The 26174-nt window shown below is 46.2% G+C and overlaps 2 protein-coding genes across 7 annotated transcripts; both read right to left on the bottom strand.

Annotated features, from left to right (window-relative positions):
* Positions 1-405: 405 nt before the first annotated feature.
* Positions 406-14941, bottom strand: PSMC3 (proteasome 26S subunit, ATPase 3). Its single transcript, XM_042863606.1, has 12 exons — positions 14831-14941; positions 14675-14755; positions 8505-8630; positions 3745-3849; positions 3082-3144; positions 2496-2633; positions 2249-2392; positions 1866-2014; positions 1275-1371; positions 991-1136; positions 752-833; positions 406-620 (listed from the first exon to the last, which is right to left on the bottom strand). The coding sequence occupies exons 1-12, from the start codon at positions 14855-14857 to the stop codon at positions 510-512; spliced, it is 1269 nt and encodes a 422-aa protein (XP_042719540.1). The 5' UTR covers positions 14858-14941; the 3' UTR covers positions 406-509.
* Positions 14942-15217: 276 nt separating this feature from the next.
* Positions 15218-24208, bottom strand: RAPSN (receptor associated protein of the synapse). Of its 6 annotated transcripts, XM_042873260.1 has the most exons (9): positions 23729-24208; positions 20989-21327; positions 19766-19924; positions 19334-19432; positions 19121-19243; positions 16744-16797; positions 16062-16261; positions 15929-15966; positions 15360-15415 (listed from the first exon to the last, which is right to left on the bottom strand). In XM_042873260.1, exons 1-8 carry the CDS (start codon positions 23942-23944, stop codon positions 15945-15947), a joined length of 1212 nt encoding a protein of 403 aa, XP_042729194.1. In that variant the 5' UTR covers positions 23945-24208; the 3' UTR covers positions 15360-15415; positions 15929-15944. The 6 variants fall into 6 exon arrangements, 5 of the variants coding, with proteins under 5 accessions (XP_042729174.1, XP_042729207.1, XP_042729211.1 ...); XM_042873240.1 differs by lacking the exon at positions 15929-15966 and having other exon boundaries at positions 15218-15415; XM_042873273.1 differs by lacking the exon at positions 15929-15966 and having other exon boundaries at positions 15218-15415; positions 21148-21327.
* Positions 24209-26174: the final 1966 nt, after the last annotated feature.

The raw sequence follows: 26174 nt of genomic DNA, 5'->3' as shown, positions 1-26174 counted from the left end.
GATTATCAGACTGATTCACCAGCGCACTCCTGTGGTGTCAAAGCTTCCAACATTTAGTTTAAGCTTAAAAGAAAAAGTTAAAACATCATTCATGTGTGAGTCCTGTTCACTCTCCATCACAGAGCTAAGTGTTTGCTGAAAATTTTTTAAAGACTCTGACAAATGTGTACAGCCTGTTTGCTGACTGCACCTGCAAAACCAGGGGATGCTTTTAGCATCCTTTGAGCTGCAGATCACAGACTTCAAAGTACACTTATTACACTATTACCTTGTGGTCCTCGTGAAGTAGCGGAGCAGGATTTAATCCAAGGGCAGCATGATGGGCTTTGAGGACAGGAGGTTCTTACCTTCCCTGCTGTAGACGTAGAACCACTGGACGAGAGCAGCAGCCCCAACACATTACCGTTTTAGAGCAAAAAAATGCTTTATTTTTTCCAGACAGAAAGTAAGTGGTACAGTCCGGACTAGTCCTGTCCTCTGCCATGGCAGCTGCCTTGCCTGGGCAGAGATCAGGCATAGTACTGTAGGTTGGCTTTTTTCTTTGCTTGAACTTCTAAGATTCCTTCCATGTAATCCTCATGGGTGAGCTCTGTTGCTCCACGGCGGAGGGCAATCATCCCCTGCCCAACAAGACACATTTTAGCAAGGGCAAGTGAGTGCCATATCAGTTCATGGTAATGAACTCCATGCTAGCTTTACCTCCCTCCTAGGTGGAGGTGGCTGCTGCTGGCTGCTCTAAAGGATTACTTACCGCTTCAACGCATACAGCTTTGCACTGGGCACCATTGAAATCATCTGTGCAACGAGCCAGTTCCTCGTAGTTTACATCAGGGCTAATCAGAGTGGGGAGAGAAAGAAGTCTGAGAACATGTGCCAAACATAAGCAGGGTACAGAGCTTCCTTAAACCCAACAGAGCTCCCACCACTCCACAGCTCTGAAATACCATCGGCATTAGTGACAAACAGCCCCAGGTCCCACCTGTCGCATACCTGACATTCATTTTGCGTGAATGGATCTGCATGATTCTGGCTCTGGCCTCCTCGTTAGGCATTGGGAACTCAATCTTGCGATCCAATCGTCCAGAGCGGAGCAAAGCGGGGTCCAAGATATCAACGCGGTTGGTTGCAGCAATCACCTAAATACAAGTACTGTTATCAGTCTGAGGCACCTGGAGGACAGGTCTCTCTCGTCCCCAGGGATCCACCAAGGTTCTTCCCTTTTAATCCCCTACTAAAATGCCCTGGCCCTCAGCAGCACTCTGCTAGATCCCAACCTTGACTTGTGTATTGGGCTGGAAACCATCAAGTTGATTAAGCAGCTCCAGCATGGTCCTCTGCACTTCCCGATCACCAGCCTTTTCACTATCAAACCTGAGGAGGAAATGAGGGTAAAACAAAATGATCAGCTGGACCCTGACCACCCACCCTTATGTTTTTAATCACACAGAAAACTAAAATGACCGCATTTCACACTCCTTGGTTAAGCTCTTCCAAATTCCTCCTTGGTACCTTGAACACTGCAACTAGAACAGTCAGCAGCATTCAAGTCTCGTTATGTCCTTAGAGCTGAATGGAGCTAACGTTGTCCAGGCCTAAGCAGTAAATGAGAGTGAACATCTCCTATGCCTGGTGCACTTACCAGTAAACAGCTTTGTGTTACATCAGACAATTGGATGGATCTCCAGGCTCACACATTCCACTCAAACACACGTACTTCGAGCCCAAGGATTGTGGTGAGTGCAGTATCTGTGATTTACCCTCTTTCTATGTAGGCCATGCATTAAGCTCGACTTCCCTCATGTACTCAAGGCAGAGGGGACAGCTAGGCAGCTCCTAAGAGCTCTGCAACAGGGCCTGTATCTCACCTTTTAGTGCCAATGGCATCCAGTTCATCAATAAAGATGATGGAAGGAGCTTTTTCCTTGGCTAGAGCAAAAGCATCTCGTACCAGCTTGGCTCCATCACCGATGAACATCTGCACAAGTTGCGGCCCTGCAAGTTTCAGGAATGTAGCCTGGAAAGTGAAAGACAATCCTATGTCTATACTTTTTGTTGGTTTTTTTTTTTCAGTAGTGCCAGACCTGAACACTACAGAAAAGCCTTAATTAAAACAACCAAGTAAACAAAAAAATCCCAACCCTCATAACACCAGCTTATAGGTAAAATCCCCTTTCCCCTTGGACATGTTGTCTCTCTCATCTTCAGATACTATTCTACCACAGCATAAGTATTCAAAGGTTCCTTTTACCTTGGTCTGGGCAGCACATGCTCGAGCTAGAAGCGTCTTCCCTGTTCCTGGAGGCCCATACATAAGGACTCCTTTAGGAGGCTGTATACCCAAGTTTTCAAATTTCTCCTTATGATTCATGGGCAGGACGATGGCCTCCACAAGCTACAGCAAGAGAAAACTGTTAAGTCAAAACCAAACTTCACAAATCCAGGCTGCCCGTTTTAGGAAGTTCAAAGCCTGCTGTCCTCATTCACACTGGTATCACCTCTTGGATTTGTTTATCAAGCCCCCCGATGTCGCTGTACTGCTCTGTGGGTCTCTCATCCACTTCCATGGCTTTCACCCGTGAATCATATTCAGTTGGCAGAGTCTCCAAGATCAAGTAAGAGTCCTTGTTCACACCCTGCAAACACAAATTCTTTGCTTTTAACAGGCCTTTCAGATAGCAATCAAAGCACACACAATCAGAGGTGATCCACCAGGCCATTAGGATACAGGTATGACCAGCTCTAACACTATCATTCACCAGATTGCAACAGCTTGGCAAGGTGGACAACACAACAACTGATCTGGCACATTTTAGAAGGAAGGTGCCCAATATACCACCAGGTAGATAGCTAAATTTGGGGCACTTAAATGTCTGCATAAATAGGCTCTCCAACACTACTTTTCTATACTACAAATATTATTGAAGCCATAGTTTCTTAAAAAAATAAATAAATAAATAAAAATAAAAATTTTCGTACAAAAATGATCTCAGAAGGATCTGAGCAGACTGTATCCTTTCTAAAGGAAAATGCACATGCAGTTTTCTGGCCAACATCACAGCTAACAGTCACAACATTACTCACCACTAGATCTCCAGGCTTCAACTTCTCAGCGTCAACCAACCCGATAACAGGCAGGAAATACGTCTACAGGACAGGAATTAAAGTGAGCAAAGCCAGCTGTACTAGGACAAGGACCTTTCCAGCACTCACGGAATCAAAGAATCTGTGAACCTGTGCTGGTTGTAACCAATGACTGCATTGTCTTTCAAGTGTTTCTCAGTAATTTCCAGAATAATCTTTTCCATGATTTTACCAGGCAGTGACAGGCCTATAAATACCAAGCCCTTCTTTGTTGTCCTCCCTGAAAATTAGGATAATATTTGCCAGCTTCTAGCCAAATGTGATCTCTGCAGATTCCCAGGATCACTGAAAAAATACTCATGAAGGTCTCATGATGACATCAGCTAGCTCTCGGAGTACCCTGGGATGAATCCCACTGGGCCCCATAGACTTATGTTCATTCAGCTGGAGCAGCAAATCTCAAACAAGTTCAGAGTTGGCTGGGAGCTGACTGTTCCCCTTAGTCATTGTCCCACACTCAGGGCTCTGGAGGCCCCATCATCAGTGTTAAACACAGAGGCAAAGAAGGCATTAAACATCCCTGCTTTATTTACATCCCTATTTGCCAGGTGACCAACCAGCTTCTGGCTGCTCCTCACACCTAACTGGACACATGGCTCTTACCTGGCGTGTAGAGGTCTTGATGACAGCACACTTGCCCTTTCTCTGGGAATCCAGGTCAATATTCGCTCCATCCTCCTCCTGGTCGTTGGGGTCGACATCCAATAGCTGAAAACCAGAGTGAAAATCTTCCCTATAATGTAACCAGACTAGCAGCTTCCAAATAACACGGAGTATAAAAAATAAAAATTTCCATTTCCATCTTGAAAGCACTAAGTACCTTATAAAAATTTACCTTTTCCTTTCCTCATGCAGCAACACACAACAGCATAGAAAAAGACACTATGCAGCCCAGAACAAAGCAGTAGCTAATGGCACTGATTTCTTTCCTCCTTACAGCATCTTACATTAAGTTTTAAAACACTAATACCAACCAATCCTTGTTTTCTAAAACTGAAAATTGGCTACGATTTAAAAAAAATCAGATAAATAGATTGATTCACAAAAAGGACATCATGTAATATCTGGACTTTCTAAAGACATTTGCAAAGCTATCTCAACTGAACTCTTAAAACAACCAAAGCAGGTATAAGAAAATGCTGTGAATAGAATCACAGAATCGTAAAGGCTGGAAAATACACCAAGATCACCATGTCCAACCATCAGTTCATCCCTACCACGTCCACTAATCACATGCTTTTGTTTTGGCGTGGGACTTGGCACAGAGAGGCATAGTGCAGTGCGGCAGCAAATTTGGTTTGGCTGCTTGAGGGCTAGGCTAGCTCTGTCAGGGAGCAGCTGCCAGGTGCCATTGCTTTCCACATGGCAGCAACCCTCTGACACCCAGGGGGCGGAGCTAGGAGCAGTGGCAGCTCCTTAAAACCTGTGGGGGTGCAGCGACTCAGGGTCTCAGCACAGGGCAGGCGAGCAGGGCACAGTATCTCAGCTCACTAGTGGGCACCTATTGGCTGCCTTTGGGTCAACATACTCCAACATGGTCTTCACTAGGCAGAGAAGTCAAGTGAGAAAGATGGTGGCGACTCAGACTGAGTCCCTGCCTAAGGATGTGGCAGTTCAAGTCTCTGGGTGCAGCAAGTGCCTGAGTCAGATGGTGCCACTGAATGGGGGGGCAAGGACTCCAGCTGTGCAAGGTGCAAGCAGGCAGACGACCTGCTCAGTACAGTGGTGGAACTCAAGGAGGAGGTTGAGAGGTTACAAACCATCCGAGTGTGAGCAGGAGACAGACTGGTGGAGTAACTCACTGTAAGAGAGACACCGGGGTGATACCTACTGTGGGCAGTACTCGGTGTGGTGGGTGGTAGTTACAGGGGGTGGTTCTGGGTGGTGCTCAACAGATCACAGGTTCACAGGGCGGTCACGTGTCACAGTATATAGGCAGTTGTTGCGCAGCAATAATTCTGCACTTGAGATACACCCTATGGTGTGCATCTCTCGTGTCCCTGTGCCAGGTAAGGGTGCAGACGGGAGGGCGTTAATGAGGTGCTGTTAGCTGGGCTGGAATTGCATGGAGTTTAGCAACACCTACCAGGCGGTGGTGGATTGCCTGCCCAGCCACTGCTGAACAGAGAGAGGCAGTTTGAGAGAAGAGGAAGAGTGGAAGCAGGTAACAGCTCGGAGATGTAGGAAACCCTCATCCTGACCATGCTCAGCTCCCCTGAGGCCTTTGCAAAATAGGTTTGAAGCTCTGGAACTTGAGGGTGAGGTGAGTGAGGGTGGGGTGGATGAGGGAGTGGTGGGAGGTCCACCTGCAAGGTTGTGTCCGGTGAAACAGTTGACCCCATGCCTCAAGACTGCCTCCATGTGGAAGGAAATAAGGTTGGTTGTCATAGGCGACTGCCTTCTGAGCAGGACGGAGGGCCCTATATGTCGGCCTGACCCACCCACAGGGAAGTGTGCCGCCTCCCTAGAGCACAGGGCAGGGATATCTCTGGAAAGCTTTCCTGGTCTTATTCACCCATCTGATTACTATCCCTTATTGGTAGTTCAGGTTGGCAGCGATGATGCTGTGGAGAGAAGCCTGAGGACTATAAAAAATGACCTCAAGGGACTGGGGAGGGTACCTGATGGAGTGGCTATGCAGGTGGTTTTCTATTCTATCCCTTCAGTGGCAGGGAAGGATACTGAGAGGATCAAAAAGACCCTCCTCATAAATAAATGGCTCAGAGGTTGGTCCAAATACAAGAATTTTGTTTTTTTTTTGATCATGGGGCAATTTACTCAGCACCTGCCATGACAGCTGCTGACAGAACTCACCCGTCTGCAAGGAGTAAAAGGATCTTAGCCCAGAAACTGGCAGGCGTCATTGAAAGGTGTTTAAACTAGGTAAGAGGAGGTTGATGAAGCCTTCCATAAGCAACTGGAAGTAGTATCACAATTCCAGGCACTGGTGCTTATAGGGGACTTCAATTATCCAGACATTTGCTGGATAAGAAACATGGGCAGGCACGCACAGTCCAGATAGTTCCTGCAATGCGTTGAAGACAACTTTCTGATGCAGATGGTGGAGGAAACAATGAGGGGAGGGGTGTTGCTGGACCTTATTCTCACTGATAAGGAAGGGCTTGTCAAGGAAGTAAAGGTTGGGGGCAACTTGTGTTGTAGTGACCATGAGACAGTGGAGTTCAAGATCTTGAGTGGAAGAAGCAAACTGAAAAGTAGGATTGCTACCCTGGACTTTAGGAGAGCCAACTTTGATCTCTTCCGAGACCTACTTGGAGCTATCCCATGGGCTACGGTGTTAGAAGGTAAGGGGGCCTGTGAGAGCTGGTCGGCATTTAAACAGCTTTTCTTCCAAGCTCAGGATCAGTGCGTCCCTGTGAGCAAGAAATCAAGAAAGTGGCAGGAGACCTATGTGAATGAGCAAGGAGCTCATGCACAAACTCAAAGGGAAGAAGGTCCATGAAATGTGGAAAAAGGGTCTGATCACTTGGGAAGAATATAGAAATGTTGTCAGGGCCTGCAGGGACATGATAAGGAAGGCTAAAGGCCCCCTGGAATTGAATCTGGCAAAGGTGATAAAGGATCATAAAAAAGGAGGAATAATTGCATGCACTGGTACAGATTGGAGGACGACCTACTGGAGAGGAGCTCTGCAGAAAGGGACCTGGGTGTCCTGGTGGATGACAGGTTGGCCAGGAGCCAGCAGCATGCCCTCGTAGCCAAAAAGGCCAATGGCATTCTGGAGTGCATTAAAAAGAGTGTGGCCAGCAGGTCGAGGGAGGTGATCCTCCCCCTCTACTCTGCCCTGGTAAGGCCTCATCTGGAGTACTGCATCCGGTTCTGGGCTCCCCAGTACAAAAAAGACAGGGATCTCTTGGAAAGAGTCCATCGGAGGGCCACGTGAAGGGCCTGGAGCATCTCTCCTATGAGGAAAGGCTGAGTGAACTGGGTTTGTTCAGCCTTGAGAAAAGAAGACTGAGAGGGGACGTGATCCAGGTCTATAAATATCTAAGATGTGGGGGGCAGAGTGGTGAGGCCAGATTGTTTTCAGCAGTGTGTGGAGACAGGACAAGGGGAAACAGCTGGAAACTGCAGCATAGGAAGTTCCACAAAAATGTACCCAAGAACCTCTTTACTGTGAGGGTGATGGAGCTCTGGAACAGGCTGCCCAGGGGGGTTGTGGAGTCTCCTTCTCTGGAGATGTTCAAGACCCACCTGGACACCTACTTGTGTAGGGAACCTGCTTTGGCAGGGGGGTTGGACTCGATGATCTCTGGTCCCTTCCAACCCCTACAATTCTGTGATCCACACATGTATAATCAGTGAATATTAAGATGTTATAATTATGAAATAAACAACAGAGTTAGGCAAAGCAGATTATAATAACAAAAAGAGAATAGATAGGACGCTTATTCGTATCCTGGGCTCGCTTATGAAACTCCAGCAGAGTGGATCTCTAGAAGAGATCCTTCCTCACTGGTAGCCAGCTCTTAAATGGGTCTGGGAGAGGTGCAGCCAGGCTCCAGCCCTTCCAGTAGCACAGGTGAATTGCCTTCACCTGTGCTCCCATGGCTGACTCATTGCTCACATCAGGTGATCGATCAGAGGTTCAGGCTGTAATTCAGCAGTTCTCACACAACACACTTCTTGAAAACCACCATGGACGGTGACTCTACCACCTCCCTGGGCAGCCCATTGAAGTGCCTCACCACTCTTTCTGATTAAAAGTTTTTCCTAATATCCAACCTGAGCCCTGGCACAAATCACCTCTTACCTTAAAATACCAACGCAGCTAAGGGACAGAAGTTGCAATATGGCTAGCAAGTCCCTGAGCTTGCAGGGACTGCTCCCTAAATGTGTATTAGTTATGAAGAAAGCACTTGAGAATTCGTTAATTAATTAATTCCAGTCCATTCTCTTCAAGAGTTACTTGTGTAACTCTTAAAAATCTTTTTGATTAAAGTCTCCTTGTTACTGTTATTTTGACTGCAGAACTTGTCTTCTTGCAAAGCTGGCAGTAGTGTACAGATGTACAAGTAGCAGACTCATTGCTTTTCAACCACTCTGCTATATTTCACATACTCAGGTCTAACTAAGTGAGGCTACGTCACCTCCAATAGTTGTGTTAAGGACAGAAACCCAGCTAATACCTCCCCAGGAAATGACCCTGACATGAAGTGGGCAAGTGATAAGCACTTCCAGGTCACAAATAAAGCCATCAGAAAGATGTGGAAGTCTTGACTTCAGGATCATAAACAGTCTGACAACACACCATGTCTCCAATTACCAATGGGCTCCCTGTCCCTTCTCCCTCCTGACACAAATGGTGTACGTTTCTCTCCTTCCTCCAGAAAAGCACTCACCTCAATAACATTTGAGACAAGGTACGGCAGAGTTTTGTTCACTTTGATCTTCTCACTGTTCTCTTTGATCTTATCTTTCATGGCCTGAAGCTCATGGGTCACTCTCAGCACTTCGCTCTTCATGATCTGGAATCAGTTCACAGAAGAAAGGGGGAGAAATCAGAACAGTGTGGCAACATATAATTTATATTATTCTGGGAGTAAAATGATTTTCAAAATGTAAGGCTGGGGAGACAATGGAAATAAAGAGTAATATAAAAATAGAAAAAGTCACTAAATTAGCCTAAGTAATATCTACCACTAATTTCTTCCCCGTGTCACTGGATACATTTACCCTGACTGAGACATCAGCTCACAGGGTTGCAATGTCGCCTAGATAAAGGAAATGCTTGTGTTTTTTTTAATACACGTACATCATATAGATCTACATATACACACACAAACATACATAGCATTGCAGAATCATTACAGTACATTACAGTACAGACAGACCACTAAGATCATCAAGTCCAACCATCAGCCCATTCCCACCATGTCCACTAAACACATCCCTGAGTGTCACATCCGCATTCTTGAAAGCCACCATGGATGGTGACTCCACCACCTCCCTGGGCAGCCTGTTCCACTGCCCCACCGCTGTTTCTAAGAAACTTTCCCTAATATTCAACCTTAACCTCCTCTGGCACAATTTAAGGCCATTACCTCTCATCACCATTACCTGGGAAGAAGCTAACCCTGACTTGCTACAACCTCCTTCCTTCCAGGTAGTTTAGAGAGCAATGAGGTCTCCCCTGAGCCCCAGTTCCCTTAGCTGCTCCTCATAAGATGTTCTAACCCTTCACCAGTTTCACTGCCTTTCTCTGGACATGCTTTGGATGCCAGTGCTGAGTACAGAGAGACAGTCACCTCCCTGCTCTTGCTGGCAACACTATTTCTGATACAGGCCAGGATGCCTTTGGCCTTCTTGGCCACTTGAGCACACTGCTGGCTCTTGTTCAGCCAGCTGTCAGCTAACCCCCAGATCCTTTTTTGCCACACAGCTTGCCAGCCATTGTGCCCCAAGCCTGTGGTGATGCATGGGGTTGCTGTGACCAAAGAGCAGGAATCAGCAATTAGTCTTGATAAAGCTCATACAATTGGTCTCAGTCCACTGATCCAGCCTGCCCACACCCCTCTGAAGGGCCTTCCCACACTCAAGAGATGAACACTTCCTCCCAGTTTGGTGTCATACACAACAGCTCAGTGAGGGTGCACTCAATTCCCTTGTCTGTATCAACAATATACAGCACAGGACCAGCCCCGGTACTGACCCCTGAGGAACACCACTAGTGACCACTTGTCAGTTGAATTTAACTCCATTCACCACCACCACACTCTGAACCTAGCCATCCTCACAGATTTTTATCCAGTGAAAAGCACGTTTGTCCAAGCCATGGGCTGCCAGCTCCTCCAGGAGAACACCGTGGGAGCAGTCAAAGGCTTTACTGAAGTCTAGGTAGATTACATGCTCAGCATTTCCCTCACCCACCAGGTGGATCATAGAAGATGATCACGTTGGTCAAGCAGTACCACTTATTGGCTAGGAATGATCCCCTGCTTGTCCTGCACATACCACATGACCACACTCAAGATCTGCTCCATGAGCTTTCCCAATACTGAGGTCAAGCCAACAGGTCTACAGTTCCTAGATCCTCCTTCCAACCCTTCCTGTAGATGGACATTAGTAGGTCTCCACCTGTATGGGACCTCCCTGTTTGACCTGGACTGCTGATAAGTAATGGAAGGTAGCTGAGTAGTCACGCTAGCTCCCTTTGCACCCATGGGTGCATCCCCTCCAGCCCCACAGCCTTGTGACAGTCCAGGTGAAGCAGCAAGTTGCTGTTTCCTCCTGAATTCTGGGGAGTTTATCCTGCTCCCCATTCCCGTCTTCCAGATCAGGGGGCTGAGCACCCTGAGGATAACAGGCCTGACTATTAAAGACAGATGTGAAGAAGGCATGGAGAATCTCAGCCTTTTTCTCATCCTCAGGAACAACATTCTCCACCACATAAAAAAAAAAAAAAACAAAACAAAAAAAAAAAACAACACCCATAAAATTCTCCTTGGCCCTCCTCCTGCTGTTAATATATTTCTCGTGAAACATTCTTTTATCGTCTTTAACAATGGTGGTCAGATTAAGCTCTTGCTGGGCTTCAGCTTTTCTGATTTTCACTCCACATACCCTAGCAACAACATAGTGTTCTTCTTGAGATGCCTGACCCTTCTTTCAAAGATGTCTTTTTTTCCCAGACTCTCAGCAAATGCTTCCCATTCAGCCAGGACAATTTTCCTCTATGCTGGCTCAGCTTATGGCACAGGGGGACAGGCCCATTACTGCGCCTTTAAGATTTCCTTCCTGAAGAATGTCCAGTCTTTCTGGACATCTCTGCCCTTCAGGACCAACTCCCAAGGGATTCTCCCAACCAGCATCCTGAAGAGTTTAAAGTCTGCCCTCCCGAAGCCCCAAGCAGCAGCTTTGGTGACCCCCCCCCCGCCTTTTGACTCACCAAGAAGAGAACTCAATCATATTGTGCTCATTATGCCTAGGGCAGCTTCTGATCACACCTCCCACTCGTCCTTCTTTGTAAACAGCAGGTCTCACAGGGCACTTCCCTGATAGGCTTTCTTACCAGCCGTGTCAGGAAGTATTTTTTACACAGTTCACGATCCTCCTAAACTGCTTCCACTGGGCCGTACCACATTTCCAGCAAATATTAAGTAAGTTGAAGTCCTCTGCAAGAACAAGCACTAGCAATTGCGTCTGCCAGCTGTCTCTGTAACAGATGCTCACTGGGATGTCAGCCTTGTTGCCCTTCCCCCAATCCTTACACACAAGGACTTGATATTATTCCCAGCATTAAGTTCTACAACATCAAAACACTCCTGAACACAAAAATCCAATCCACTGCACCTCCTTCCTTGCCTATCCCTCCTACAGAGCTTACAACCCTCCACTGCAGCACTCCAGTCCCAACAATGTTCCCATCATGTTTCAGTGATGGTGACTAAGTCATACTTTTCCTGCTGCACAGTGGCTTCTAGCTTCATTTGTTTGTTATCCATGCCGTGTGCACTGGTGTAGATGCACTTCAGCTGGGCTGTCAGTCTCACCCTAGTCCTGGCATGCTGCCCCTAGGTTCATCTCTAGCAAGCCTGATTTTATCCCCTTTCCCCTTCAAACCTAGTTTAAAGCCCTCTCAGTGAGCCACACTAACTGCTGGGCTAGGATCCTTTTTCCCCTTTGATTCAAGTAGACCCCATCTATTATCAGTAGGCCTGGTTCTGAATAAACTAACCTATGATTTAAAAAAAAACAACAACAACAACAAAAAAAGCCAACAAAACCCTGATGGCACCATCCTAGATATACACATACATACATATATATAGATACTCAGCTAAATAAACATACACACGTGCACATCTATATGCATCCACTTGGAAATTATTTGTTGCTGAGTTTAAGGAATTGCGCACTGGAGTGATCAGCAACTGGAAGTACCACAACAACACATAAAAATAAACAGAACATGAATGGGGAATGGCAGAATTGGGGCTTGTGTCTACTGAGATCAGTGGGAAGCAGCGGGACTAGCAGCACCTTTGCAATGGGATGCACCACCACTGCTTCCAGTGGAACAAACAGAAATGCAGGTGCTGTCTTTATCTACAATACCACTCACATCAAGACCTACACATAAGAAACAAACTTACCACTTGCTTCTATAGAGAAAAACACTTGTTCTCCATAAAAAGCATATTACCCAGCTCTAGAGTAACATCCATTACTTATCTCCCAACAGTAGGACAGCAAAGCAAAGCAAAGCAAAACTTGGGCTCATAGGCCAACTTAGGCTGAGAGAGACCTCTGGGGACCTCTACCTCCACCTTCTAAGAGCAGGGCCAGCTGTGTTCACACCGTATTGCTCAGGACTCTACCCAACTGAATCTTCAAAGCTCCTAAGGACAGGACTGCACAACGGGCAGGAGAGCTTCTCTGGACAATCCACTGTACTGTCTGACTGCCCTTACAAGAAGGTTCCCGCTGCCCCAAGGAACCTCTCCTTTTTTCAATTTATGATCTGCCCTTTTTGTCCCAAGGTAACCTTAACCTGGACCTCAATATGATAGAAAACCTTTCTAATAATGTACAGTCAATGAATATAAAGATGTTATAATTATGAAATAAACAAGAGAGTTTGGCAAAGCAGATTACAATAACAAAAAGAAAATAGATAGAACGCTTACCCCTATCCTGGGCTCACTACAAAACTCAGAGGAGAGATCTCCAGAAGTGATCCCTTCCCACTGGTAGTCAGCCCTTAAATGGGTCTAGGAGAGGTGCAGCCAGGCTCCACTCCTTCCAGCAGCACAGGTGAATTGTTGAATTGCCTTCACCTGTGCTCCCAGGGCTGACTCACAGCTCACCTCAGGTGATCAATCAGAGGTTCAGGCTGTGATTCAGCAGTTCCCATACAAATAACAAAAAAAGAAACCCCACCAAAAAAACAGAAAGTCAAACCAAAATATGTTGGGCACATGGTAGATAACTTAATTTCATACATCTCATCATCACGTAATTTTACAAACTTTTCTGTGAATTTTTCTACTAACTGGAAAGAAAATCAAATAGAAGATAAGAAAGTTCTGTAATCCCTACCCAACAAGCACATTTATATCCCAAATTACCACAGCTGACACAGGTGGTTCTTGGCATTGTCTGAGACAACCACACACTTTCTACTTCTGCTCCTAGCTGCTGTCACAGCCTGACAGCTCTGTGTCTGAGCCCCATGGACAGCAAAACCACACGATCTCTGAACTCACTGCACCTGAACTAGCTTACATGGTTCTATGTAATGGAAAATCCATTCTTCTCTAAGTTTAAAACTCTTGATGTTAAGCACAATAATGTACTTAGCACATAATTATTCACAGGACAGAAGTATTACAATAATTGTTAAAGAATCCGTGATATAAAAATGCAAAAAATTTAGAAATTTTATTCTACATACTCTTGGAAACATTCAAGGAACATTCATTGAATGTTTCCAAGCTTGCATAAAGGGATTGTGCCCATAAATATTGCTGCTATTTTGAGTATGATGCTCTTACTATTAAATGGGAAAAGCTGCTTATGCTTACTCTATTCTGCTACTTAAAAATAAGACAAATTTATTTTTGCTGCCTTTTAACACATAAAAGGGTATGCTCCAAAGTCATCAACGCGTGTAGAGCTTTAAGCAGCAGGATGAAGCGGCCTTGCACAGCTTATGAAATAACTTATCTCTATCTTGCTAACCTCAAGAGGCAGGACAAGACTAAGATAAAGTTGTCTTCCAGGTGGAATGGGCCCATCTTGGGTCAGGTCTAGGCCTTGTTCCATGTAACCACTTCCTCAGTGACCAAGATGAGGGGACATATGCAGATGACACCAACACAGTGCAACAGTCTGTGTGCGCAGAGGTGGAGGGGCTGCTACTCAAAGGGACCCTAATGATGTAACAGCAGGAGGGCAGCCAGCAAATGGAGGAAAGTGATCATCCCTCTTTACTCAGCACCTGTTAGATTCTATCTGGAACATGGCACCCAGATTTGGACCCCCCACACAGAACACACCGATAACCCTGCCTGAATTCAGCCCAAGACCAGCAGGCTGGCCTGGAAGGAGCACAGCTGCTGTGAGAGGTAACTGCAGGAATGGGGCTTGCTCGGCTCGAGAACCAAAGAGAGAGATAAGAGGCAACAAAGACTTAAACAAGAGAGGTTCAGACTGCACGTAAGGCTGTTCGTATCCTCACGAGGACGGTCCCGCACTGCTACAGGCCTCCCCGAGAAGCGGCACGACCTCCGCCCACAGAGATCCTTGCAATCGCACAGACTCAGGCCCAGGCGGGGCGGCAGCCCGGCACGGCCCTCCTGAGGCCCCAGCCGACCCGCGTTGCCTGACCGCGCCGAAGCTCCGTAGAACCGTCCGTCGGCTTCCCCGGGCCGTACCGTTCTCCCACACTTCCCCTCAGCTCTCAGGCCCGCCGTTCGCTGTCTCGGCTCCCGATGCGCTAACGGCCCCCGGCTCTCCCCCCCCCCTCGATAGGCGCTATCCCCTGCTCCCCCCGGGCCGGCCGCGCTACCTTGATCTCGCTGTCGAGCAGGCGGGTGCGCTGCACGATCTCCTCCGTAGACATCTTCAGCACCTCCTCGCCAACGCCATCCTGCGGGGCACAACGGCACCGTCAGCCCCGACCCCCAGCCCGGCCCCGCTCCCCCCGGCCCTGCCCGGCCCGCACCTCCGACTCATCCCACACCGACGCCATCTTTCTCTCAGCGAGAGAGCGACGCGCGGCCGATTCCTCACGGCGGATCCGGCTCTCCCGCCGCCGGACGCGGGGCGCACAGCAGAGCAGCAGCGGCCGTAGGGGGCTCGCGCCCCACCCCGTTCCCGCCGCGACTCCGGCCCTCGGCGCCCCGCTGCGCGGCCCCTCCCGTGCCGAATCTGCGGTCAGGAAGGCAGCGGCCGCCGCGCTGGTCACGTGCTCCGGCCAAATCTGCTGCGTTATGGCTCCGCCGCCATCTTGGTGGGGGCGGTGCCATCGCGAGCGCCGCTCCCCCCCTCCCCGCGCCCGCCCTCACGCGCGGCAGACGGGCTGGTGGCGGCGGCAGCGTTTATTCCGGTCAGCGCGCGTACAGAGGTGCGCGAAGAGAGGCGCCCCGATGCGGCGACACCGAGGGCGCCCCGAGGACCCGCCCCGCCGCCTCCAGTAGGAGGCTCCGCGGTTCCCGTGCCCGGCGGCGTCCGCGGTCACACGTATCCGGGTTTCACCGACAGCCGGCGGCAGTTGGGGCAGCCCCGCGTCCCGTTGGTCTGCAGGCACCTGCAAAAGAAGGCGGGCGGGTGGCAGGGGGTTCCGCCGCCCCCGGTGTCAGTACTGCCTCGGAGCACGGGCCACACGGGCGGGCACGCAGCCGGCCCGGCCACCCACGAGATCTGTCATACAGGGGTTTGGTGGAAGCGCTGCAGCGCGTTCCTCCACAAGAGGAAGCCGCGTTGCTCTCCTTTCCTGCTAGGGACAGCAGCCCCCCTGGACTCTGGGGGCAGTCGCGTAGTGGTGTAGTGTCATCTACATCAGTGATATGTTCTTAAATACTTAAGTTTTGGAACTAAAAATCAGACGATGTCCATCGTGACAGTAGCACAGTAACGGACTGAACGCCTTACTCAGCTTTGTACGCCTCACCTACCAGAGTGAAATGGAGGGGTTCAGGGAAAAAAGCCAAACCGCCTGTGGGAGCATAGATCTCCCAAAAGGTAGTAACAGATAATCTGTGAACTGAGCTAAGTGCCTACAAGGCAAGGGAGTGAAGTGGACGTTACAACTAAATCTCACCTTCTAAAGGCTATGGCTAATGAAATCGTGTAGAACACCTGGGGAAAAGCATACACAGCTGTCCTGTTCTGAGCATGAACTGCTCCTTACTCTAACATAAGGGCAAAGATCTCCGGTATTTCCAGCTCATTACTTTAAGTGGAAGAAGTGGGAGCAAGGCAGCGCCTGCAGCTGGTTGTTCTTCTCCCCAATAGATTCTCCACACATGCCACAGTACAGCTCCATCTCCTCCACGCATTCATGGAACTTCACTACATGGTCACGCAATTCTCGCTGCTGCCCCTTTGTGCGATAGATCCTTTCACACAGACAGTGGAGCTTCAGCAGACCAAGCTGCACATGAGAGGCAGAAACAATAAAAATGAACAAGGTGAAGATAGAGCACTAGCAAAGGGACAGGACCACTACGGCCCCAATTAGTCAGCTAGAGAAGTGACAGCATAAAAGGGTGCCCAAGGGATAGGATCGGTCATAAGGACATTTGGTTCCCTCTGCCTGCAACCAGCACTCAGTTCAGCTGTGGCACAGGCCAGAAGTATTCTTCAAGAGGAGACCCCTAATCCTTCAGCTCTGCAGTTGCTTCACACTGCGTTTTTAATGCTCCCCATTTCTCCCTGTTTATCCCACTGTAACCCCTTCCTCACTTTTCAGACATGCAAGTTGATGCTTATAACTAAACACAACAAAGCATCATCAGTTGGTTAATACAGACTCATCAGTAAGCAATAACAAGTCTGGATGCTGTAATGCTTGGAATATTAAATAGCTTGACAGAAGACTAGAGAAAGTAATGAAGAGAAGCTATAGGGTCCTACCTTGTTCCCTAGTCCCTCTGCCAGTTCCTGTGCCTTTTCAATGCTTTCCAGAGCCTGTAAATGGAGAGCATATATTACCAATTCTCAGTCTGATGTAACAAAAATGTACACATATGAATACTCTGACAGGAACTGAAAGAAGAGATACAGTGTGAAATCTCAATGAACAAACATCCCTGCAACCATGAACACATGGCTGTCTGGTAGATATATCCCACCATTTTTACAAGAGGAAGAGATCAGCACTACCAACGGGCTTTTCCATTTTCTTGCTCTTCATGCATCCACTTTGTCCTACTTACATATAGCACACTGTAGAAGTGTACTGCGAGTAATCTTTTCAGTTTGAAGGAAAGTGTTTAGTATGGCAACTGTTATATCAAATGAATCTCTACTTTCCCCTACATGTCAGAGCGTTCCACGCTGTTCTGATACTCTGTAGTTCTGGGAAATGGAGACTAAGACCCACTTCAGGTTTGTTGAGGGGGAAGAAGACATTTGCCCTTAACCACAATATTGATGAGGAACATTATCAAATTTCCACACTGGAATAGTAGGTGATGCCAAGTTATAGGAGTTGAGAACCATCTGAGGTGAAAGAATGCACTCTGAATACAGAGGAGAAGGCATTAAATCTGTAGCAGCAACAGCCTAGGATAAGGGACTTGCAGAGGAAGTAGGCAGGAATCAATGGGCAGCAGGTAACATATTACTGAGGGGTGTGCCTAGGAAGTGTGACTGTATACTGGAAAACTTGAAAGTAATTACTAGGATTAAGAAAGTGAAGTATATAAAGTGGAAGGAAGAGATGCTTGAGAAGTTCAGGGGACAGTCTTTCTAAGAGAGGAACACGAGACTGCACGAGAGTTTGGGCAAATAGGCTGTGACAGCAGCTGGAAGGAATTGGGATAGACACAGTATTAACTACATGCAATGAAAGGAAAGTGGGACTAACTGTCTGAGGAAATTGCCCCAAGAAGGCCAGGATAAGAATAGGGAATCTGCAAGTGGAAAGCTTTCTTAAGTAACTGATACTGGGATGGAGCAGCATGAGAAATGGAAACTGGGACGGGTAAACTGAGGAATAGCAGTGGGCAATCGTTCAGTGCTTTGACATTTGAGGAGGTCATGTTTGGGGTGATGGGCCCTGACCATTAGGACAGATTTGCCTCTAACACTTAGTGCAGAAACCAAAACACATTCCCTTCTTTTACGGATACCGATGAGATTAGGGCTCTCTGCAAAGTCCTTGCCAGGGTTTCACAGAGATCTGCCTGTAATATCAGAGGATGGCAGTGGCTGAAGGTGGGATGAGGGAGAGTAGGGATTAGATGAGTGCTCTGAATATTTTTTTGTTTAGCAGTCTACCTGCATCCTGTCCCATATTTTTGAATATGATATATGAAAGATACATGATATATGAGGTTTCATTAGGCAAAGTTTTTAAGTCCAGTTTCTTCCAATGCAAACAGTTTTTACTTAGTAAGATTGCAATGTGTGTTTTACCCAATTGATTTCCCACTGTAGGGAACTCAGATGCTGATTGCACTTTGAGCGTGTTTTTTCTGACAGGTACATGCTTGTTTTCCTTCTGAGAAGCTTCATTTTACCTCATATACTTTGTCTCTCTCGTTATTGATAAGAGTGAAACTTCAGGTATCTACACCCAAAATGGCACCCCAGCGTGTCACTATGTAGACATTCCAGGTCCTTCAGCACTGAAGACTAACTTTTGAGCATTTTCTTCTCCAGCCCACTAACAGTGGGATCTGCTGCATCTAGTACAGTCTGGATTTTAAGACATATACACCACCTAAGCACTTTCAAAACAGTGAACTTCATCCTCTTATACTATATTGACCCGCTGTCTGTTCTCAAATCCTTTTCTGCTCATTCCTCTGCTTCACGTCATGATTTATACACCTCTAGTTTCTCCAGGAATTTATGGTCATATTTGTCTGCAAAGCACATGGTGGAGCTGTAGGGCTGTCTAAAAATGATCACAGTAATAAGCTTAGTCATACTGCTAGAGAGTAGGCAGCGGAATCTATTTTAGCGAATAAGCTGATTGCCTTCAGTGGCAGAAGCAGACTTCCTTTCCTCAATGCTGGTTTCTCAGTGTACTGTTTAAAGTCATCAGGACTGACTAATGAGACAGTTCTGTAGGTCACCAGCCTGACTCAGAATGGATGTTCATATTGTTAGCAACTAATTCCTGGCTTAGAGGAACCATCTGGAGAAATACGATTACACAAGCAGGAGATTGCTGGTAGAAAAAGGGGGACAGTTCTCTATGCATCTGATGGGCATTCAGCTCAGAAAATGACAGCTCTCATCTCATCTGAAAGACTTATGCAGAAACACGTTTGTTACTGACCTTGTCCAGCTCCTTCTGGATCATCCAGCACTTAGCCACTCCTAGCAGCACCTGGATCTGACCCAGGCGGTTTCCAATCTCTGTCATGATGCTCATGGCAGAATCATACCGGGGAAAGGCTGTCTGCAGTGGCAGGAAGGAAAACACATGTTTTGCTATGACCCGCTTTTCACACCCTCTTCCCATCCCCTCTGTCTTTCATGGTAGCTGTACCTGCACATCTCTGCGACTGCGATGGATATCAGCAAAGCACAGCAGACACAGTGCCTGCAGAGGCCGGTCACCATGCTGAAGGGCAATCTTCATGGACTCCTGAAAGAAATTAGGTCTTTGGTCAGTAAGGGAGAACAAACGGAGCGGGGCTGTATGCTCCAGACACTGAAGGGTCAACTCTGGAGAAATGGCGCAGCATTTTTAGTTAGTTTAAAGTACAGTCTTGTTCATGTTCCTAACTAGAGGACATTCATAGGCTCAAATTTTGAGGCACACACTACTACTAAAACCAGAGCTCTAAGGCTGGGAGACAGTGGGAATATCTAGAGTCAGGTGTGAAAGTCATGGCTTCCCTTTCCTCCCAGCCCTGTCCTGTAGGTAAGATCCCACTGCAGAGACCTCTGCCAGCTCTGTGTGCTTGCACCCTTGTACCTCACAGCAGTCCATAGCGTCTGCCAAGCGCCCCAGCTTCCGGTAGGCCACTGCCATGTGATACTGGCTCATTGCACGGTACTTCAAGCTCCAGCCTGCTCCATAGTCATTCACCAGCTCTGCTGCTTTACATGGGAAGAACAAAGCTTTCTCATAGTCCTGTAAGGCAGACAGACAGTAGTGACAGCAAAAGACTGAAAAAGAAAAAAAAAAGAAGGGACAAAAGCAACTATTTTTGATTTACTAATGCTGCAACAGCTAGCAGATTTTTGTACGCCTTTCTTCCCCTGCCTGTCCTCTTCCATGTGCCCTGCTTCCTCTATTGATGTGAATATCAAACTGTGAAAGGTGGAATTGCCATGTGTTGAATTCATATTGCTCTCTATTTTCAGGACACGTGAGAAATGACACAGCATATGAATTTTATATAGTACGCCAACAGCCATATGCTGCCAGAATCATTTGTTCTCTTCTATAGCTGAAGCCTGAAAACTGTCTCTGGTTTTATGTTATCTTTGCTTTCAGCATATACATGGAGCCCTCATGTTTTTCATGTGGAAAGTCAGGATCTCTCAGAGGCTGGTTATTCAGCACTGCAGGAAGCAGGAACAAAATAACAATGGCCTCAGCAAATCCACAGTAACTAGTTAAAACACACATGCAAAAAAAAAAAAAAAATCTACACATCTTTCTGCATTAAAAAAGTTTGGAAATAAACCTTGTTTTATGATAAGTACATAAAAGTATTAAAGATATCTAAGTGAGATACTTCAGTTAGCGAGTCTTCCATTAGTGACAAAAATCAAGACTTTTTCAAGAAGGGAGATGATTTGTTGCATTTATAATGGAAGTTAGAACTGCAAATCACTTTACCCTCAATTCCTGCCTGGTTTTGTAAATACAAATAACAATTTGCCTGCAACAGTAGTTGAACTAGAACCCTTTGAGTTCTGCCTGCTTGCAGATACTGCCTCCTCTGATGTGATCTTTGAAGCTAAGTTTAATCTTTTCAATTCACAGCTGCTTCTGCTGTACTACATAAGCATTCCACCAATCCTTACTACAAAGAGGAGTATTCTCTGATGATTTTACAGTGTAGATATTTAAATTTGGAACATTCTGCCAGCACTTCACTTCCTACAGCAGATATAAGTTGAAATTCACAGTGCTTTCCATTATGAGACAATTGCCCTCCCATCCTCCCCCCCCTTGGATTACTGCACCTTTATCTGGGCATAGAAGTTCCCAAGGCTACAGCAGACTCGACACTCCAGCATCTTGTCGTCATTGTTGTGTGCATAGCGTAAAGCTTTTTCAAAGCACTCCAAAGCCTTCTGGAAAATGCTGAGGCCCAGGAAGGCATTGCCCATGCTGAGGCTCACCTGGCCATTCAGCTGCGGGCTCACAGTAGTACCCTGCATGTTCAAGCATGTCTTACAGTAAGATATTGTTTTCTGGAATTCACAGAGTTTCTCATTGCTGCGAGCCAGGTTTAGATAGCCCTCTGTAAGGTAATTTGGGTCTTCCAGCTCCCGTGCTGTGTCAATCTGTACCACTGCGAACTTCAAGTAGAAAAGACCGTGTTTATAAAAGGCATGTAATTTACTTAAATACAGCTCAAACACTCACAGAGTAGCACCCTGCACTGGAGAAGTGGCACATCCCTGAGTAGGGCAGCATGGATCACATGGCACTGTATACAACAAGCAATTAATTATCTGAAGGTTTACACGTAAGCAGTCTATGCATGTGAACAGTCTGAAGAAACCTCTTTCTCAGCCTCTTGGACATGGACATTGAGCTGGCAGTTAGTGGAAGAAAAATGTTAAGTGACCCTAAAGAGAAGCAGGAGAGGCAGAAAACCTCTGGCAGCTCCACTTTCTTCTGCTCACATAATTAATTCTGCTTTCTCTAGAAGGCTTAAGATATTGAAGTACTCAAAGAAACTAAGTAAGCTATTTCATCAATTTTATACTAAAAATTATAGTCTAGTATTGTTTTTTTTCTTCTATGATTCCCTGCTTCCAGTTCTAGTAAATTTTAAGTCTATTTTCTTTTAGACCTCACGCTCTTCTGAGCAGAGATTCTCTTCTGTGCTCGGTGATGAACCAAGCACACTGCTGCCTTGAATTAACATTCATAACAAAGGTAAATATTCAGCAATTTTCTCCATATGCGTTTTCATTAAAGCAGTCAGATTCACAGATAACAATTCCTAAAGGCACTATCTGCTTCATTTTTGCACATTGGCAATACATAATGATTTAATCCGCTAGAACGTGTTATATATTCCACAAAGTAGAAACCAATACAGCTGCTTATGCTTGGGTGTATATGTCCACCCTCTCCTTAGCATTTCAAGAAAGCTGCCATGTGGACTCATTAGCATGTGTTAGCTTATTCTTTCCTGCATTCCCTTACCTTTATGTAAGTTCTTCATTACTTCTCGATTGCCACAGCCTGATTCCATGGTGTGAAGCAATTTTTCTCTCCAAGAGACTGAGCGTAACAACTCTTCTTAAATCACAGTTAATTTCGTGTGTTTAATTCAAAGACCCCTTTTTCCCCATTATTTCCTCTCTCAGTGATTAATATTAATGTTTTCCATCCTCTATCTTTGATAACTTGCAGTAAAATACTCAGTTTGAATGAAGCTATTTGTTTTTCCTAATACTAAGAGGAACTAAAATTCATCTAGTCCGAGCTCTTCTTTCTGTTCTCTTCAGGGGTAACAAATTATGGTTTGAGTATCTTGGGTTCACTCATTTGCCTGCTTCCCAGGTAGCTATACCTTACCTTTTTGGATTCTCTCTTCCCTAATCAATCTGTTGTTTCTGCCACCACCTATCCCACAGCGTTTCTCAGAACTTCTTGTCTTCAGATGTTTTCCATGTGTGTTAATACCCTTTTTTCATTCATGCTAATTATCTGCTTTGTAGATGAGGTTTTGACATGTGCACAGGTTCACTCATAAGATGACCCCACCACTTCTAAACAGAGCTACCAGGAATTTTTCAATGAGATGTGGCACCCCCTTCACCTTTTGTGCTATGTGCTGAATGATTACTAGTCTAGTAAGAGCCGGTCAAAAACATTAGAGCACCAAGGCCCTTTAGTAAGACCCTATTTTAGGCTGGGATAGCTACTTAAGACTGTTAAAACACTGTCCTGTCTTCCAGATTCCTCAGTCACTCTCCCAGACACTGTCTGCTACTATATGTATGCATCCTGTGACTTCTCAGATCCATTCATCAGCTTCTTCTTATTCACTTCATCAATGTGTTTATCCTCATGCATTTCTGTATGCAGCTTCAGCTTCTTTTTGCCACTCTTTGATCAAGCCCTATATCCTTTCTCCAATGCTGTCCTCACAACTGGGAGCCTCTCTCTGACCTCAACTGTCAGACTCCTCCTTGAACATCTTTCAACATCCACCCCCTACTCCCAAAAAAGAATCTCTGTTCCCTTCTTAATCAGTCCCCTTGCAAACAATTGTAATAAAAATGTCAGATCTGTGACAGATACCAAGCAGTTGAACAAGATAACAGACATTTCCTCACAAGACTGCTGCTTATTCTATAGAATCTACTTGAAGATCTCTATTTACTCTGAGGTACATGCTGAAAACAGTTTTTGCTGTAGTAAATGTTCTGTTTTCATACCTTTCTCTGAAGCTTCATCACATGGCGTGCTTGTATGAGGAATAAATAAGAAAGGTCCCCATGATTACCTAGAGAACCTCATTAACCTAGGAATCCTAAAGGATGAGGCCCAATAAGAATTTGTGTATCTTGTAAGCTGGAGCTATCAACACAGCGATTAAGGCAGCTCACAACATGCTCCCAATAGCTAGTACATGTTACTATATGCAACATAAAAGCCCTGATTTTACATTCTAATCTCCAGCCACACTCCGTAGTGGGTGTAACACAATGGCATGCATTCATCTCCAGTTTGCCTTACCTTCAGCATATCTTTGTATCTGCCCATCTCTGCATGAGCAGTGATGAGGCAACCCAAAACGCGAAACCTGCCAGCAGGATCCGCAGACTTCTCCAAAACCCTCATCCAGACTTGCAGAGCCTTTTCAGTCTGATTAGACTGGTAGAGATGGAGTCCTTTTTCTATCTGTTGCTTTGTCTGGTCCTGACCCATCTCCCATGCATTAAAAAGCCTCATGTACTAATCTCTAAATGCAGCAAAAATGAAGAGCCTGAGAGAACACAACATAAAATGCCCTAATACAGGAGGGCAGGTTGTGTGCTCAGAAAGCTTGGAGCTATAAAAACCCAGCCATGCCAGGCAGCTGGAGCTGTGGAAGGCAACGGCAAGAAATGGTTGTTTGGCAATGAAGGTAGAATCCCAAATCCACTAAACGAATATCTTGCTTGCTAAGACTACATCAGTGCATTCGCCTGTCCAACGCCATCAACAAAGACGAAAAGCACAACAGGGGGAGAAAGAGAAAAATCTCAAGTGACTGGAGTGAAACTCAATCTGTGCAGCCACTGCTAGGCATCTCCATTGGTTGCAGCTGTTCCTGCCAATCTGGCTCACGTGGCTCCCAGGAATGCTGGTCAGGCTTCCAGCCTCCAAGGTCAGGGTGAGCCAACTGCCCACCCCAGCCTGCCAGAATGCAGCTTATAAATACCTCATGGAGAGACAGACAATCAGCTGCAGTCACAGGGATGTTATGTTTGCCTCTCTTTTCTCACTTGCCCTTTTCTTTCGCAAAATCACTGTGGTGATGGGGTAGTCTGGGAGGTAGTAGACTCAGCTAGCGTTGTATCTTTAGGAACAATACATACTCTAAGAAGTAGGTTATGTTTTAAAAAGGAATTCAAAAATTCCAGTACGTACACTCTGCTTGCAACAATGTGCCTGATAGTAGAGCGTATCCAGAGAGGGCCATAAAAATGATCCAAAAGACAGAACACTTCTCGTACAAGACAGCATGAAAGAGCTGGGGCTGATCAGCCTGGAGAAGGCTCCAGGGAGACCTAATAGTGGCCTTTCACTGCATAAAGGCGAGCTGCAAGAAAGAGGAGGACAGACTCTTTAGCGGGGTCAGTTGTGACAGAACAAGGGGAAATGGTTTCAAGCTTAAAGAGGGTAGATTTAGGTTGGATAGAAGGAAAAACTTTTACACATTGAGGGTGGTGAAGCACTGGAACGTGTTGCCCAGAAATGTGTTAGATGTCCCATTCCTGGAGACTTTCAAGGCAAAACTGGATCAGGGCCTGGGCAACATAATCTAGCTGCGTATGCCCTGGTTCATTGCAGGGGAGTTGGACTGGATGACCTTTAAAAGTCCCTTCCAACTCTAAGGATTCTATAATTCTATACTTTGCCAGGCACAAAATTCTGCCTCCTTTCTGAGGACCTCAGCTGGCAATGGGGACTGTTCCTGTGCTCAAGGATCAGCTCTGTCATCAATTCACTGCCAATATGCCACCAATGGCTTCACTTCTCAAGATGATAACCACCCTGAAAAACTTTGTCTGTGACTGACTGATTGCTCACTGCCATCAGATACCTGTGACAGTCCAAGAGTCTTCAACAGAATTTGTTAAACGCATTTTTGAAGTTCTACATCCAGACTTTTCTGAACGTTAATGAGGAATTACAATGAATTGAGGCAATACATTTCTGTGCCACCTGCTTTACATAAGATTCTCAGCCCAATTTGAAGATAGCTTTTAATTCTCCTATCTTTGAAAGAGTAAAGTTAGACTGTTTACTCTAGGAAGCAAGTTTCATACCTCTACTGATCTGGTATGCATTTTTAAGGGACCCAGCCTTTGAACCGTCTATAGACTTACTCTGCCCTTCAGAAGAAATACCTAACTGTGGGAGGTATGAAGATGCATCAGGGATATACGAAGTTTTTCAGATACAGAAATCCCCGATGCAGTTTTGTGAGTCTTCTACTGGCCAATTGGAAATGGCAATTCAGATTTTCAACAGACCCAAATACAGAAGCAGGCATATCTCCAGTTAGGTCCATGCTTCTATATGAATATGATGCCTGGGACCCTGGGCAACCAGGTCTAGTATTCAATGGGAAGGTTGGTGACCCTGGCGGGGGGGGGGGTTGGAGATTCATGATTCTTGAGGTCCCTTCCCACCTGGGCCATTCTGTGATAACTGATGGAATGCTGGTTGGATCATCCTGGTCTGGGTCATAGCTGCCTAAGGAAACACAAACCCAAAAGAGCCTTCCTGACGTAATACTCTTAAAGAAATCAGGACACACAAGAATAAGGAATCAGAGGCTGGAGATTCCATCCATGCCTTTATCCAAAATTCTATCAGAAAACAATTGAAAATACGTATTTCTTAATGGTAGAAATCTTGATACCATCAGGCTTATTTTCTTTAGTGAGCTTGTAAACTCTATGGTAATCTC

Source organism: Lagopus leucura, unplaced genomic scaffold, assembly GCF_019238085.1.
Source record: "Lagopus leucura isolate 7727_CA_CO unplaced genomic scaffold, USGS_WTPT01 Super-Scaffold_1, whole genome shotgun sequence".
NCBI lineage: Eukaryota > Metazoa > Chordata > Aves > Galliformes > Phasianidae > Lagopus > Lagopus leucura.
The sequence above is the reverse complement of the archived record's forward strand: the minus strand, read 5'-3'. Positions and strand labels throughout refer to the sequence as shown.

What these genes read in the sequence shown, in the direction of transcription:
- PSMC3 (XM_042863606.1), bottom strand. Translation starts at nt 14,857, where the DNA reads ATGGCGTCGGTGTGGGATGAGTCGGAG. An exon ending in CATGTGCTGCCCAGACCAAG is followed by an intron (nt 2,015 to 2,248) that starts GTAAAAGGAACC and finishes TTCACTTTCCAG; the next exon opens with GCTACATTCCTGAAACTTGC. An exon ending in GATGCCATTGGCACTAAAAG is followed by an intron (nt 1,372 to 1,865) that starts GTGAGATACAGG and finishes TTTCCTCCTCAG; the next exon opens with GTTTGATAGTGAAAAGGCTG.
- RAPSN (XM_042873240.1), bottom strand. Translation starts at nt 23,944, where the DNA reads ATGAGGCTTTTTAATGCATGGGAGATGGGTCAGGACCAGACAAAGCAA. An exon ending in TCCAGAAGGAGCTGGACAAG is followed by an intron (nt 16,798 to 19,120) that starts GTCAGTAACAAA and finishes CTCCATTTACAG; the next exon opens with GCTCTGGAAAGCATTGAAAA. An exon ending in TCCCACTTCTTCCACTTAAA is followed by an intron (nt 15,416 to 16,061) that starts GTAATGAGCTGG and finishes CTTCTTTTGCAG; the next exon opens with GTGCCTGCAGACCAACGGGA.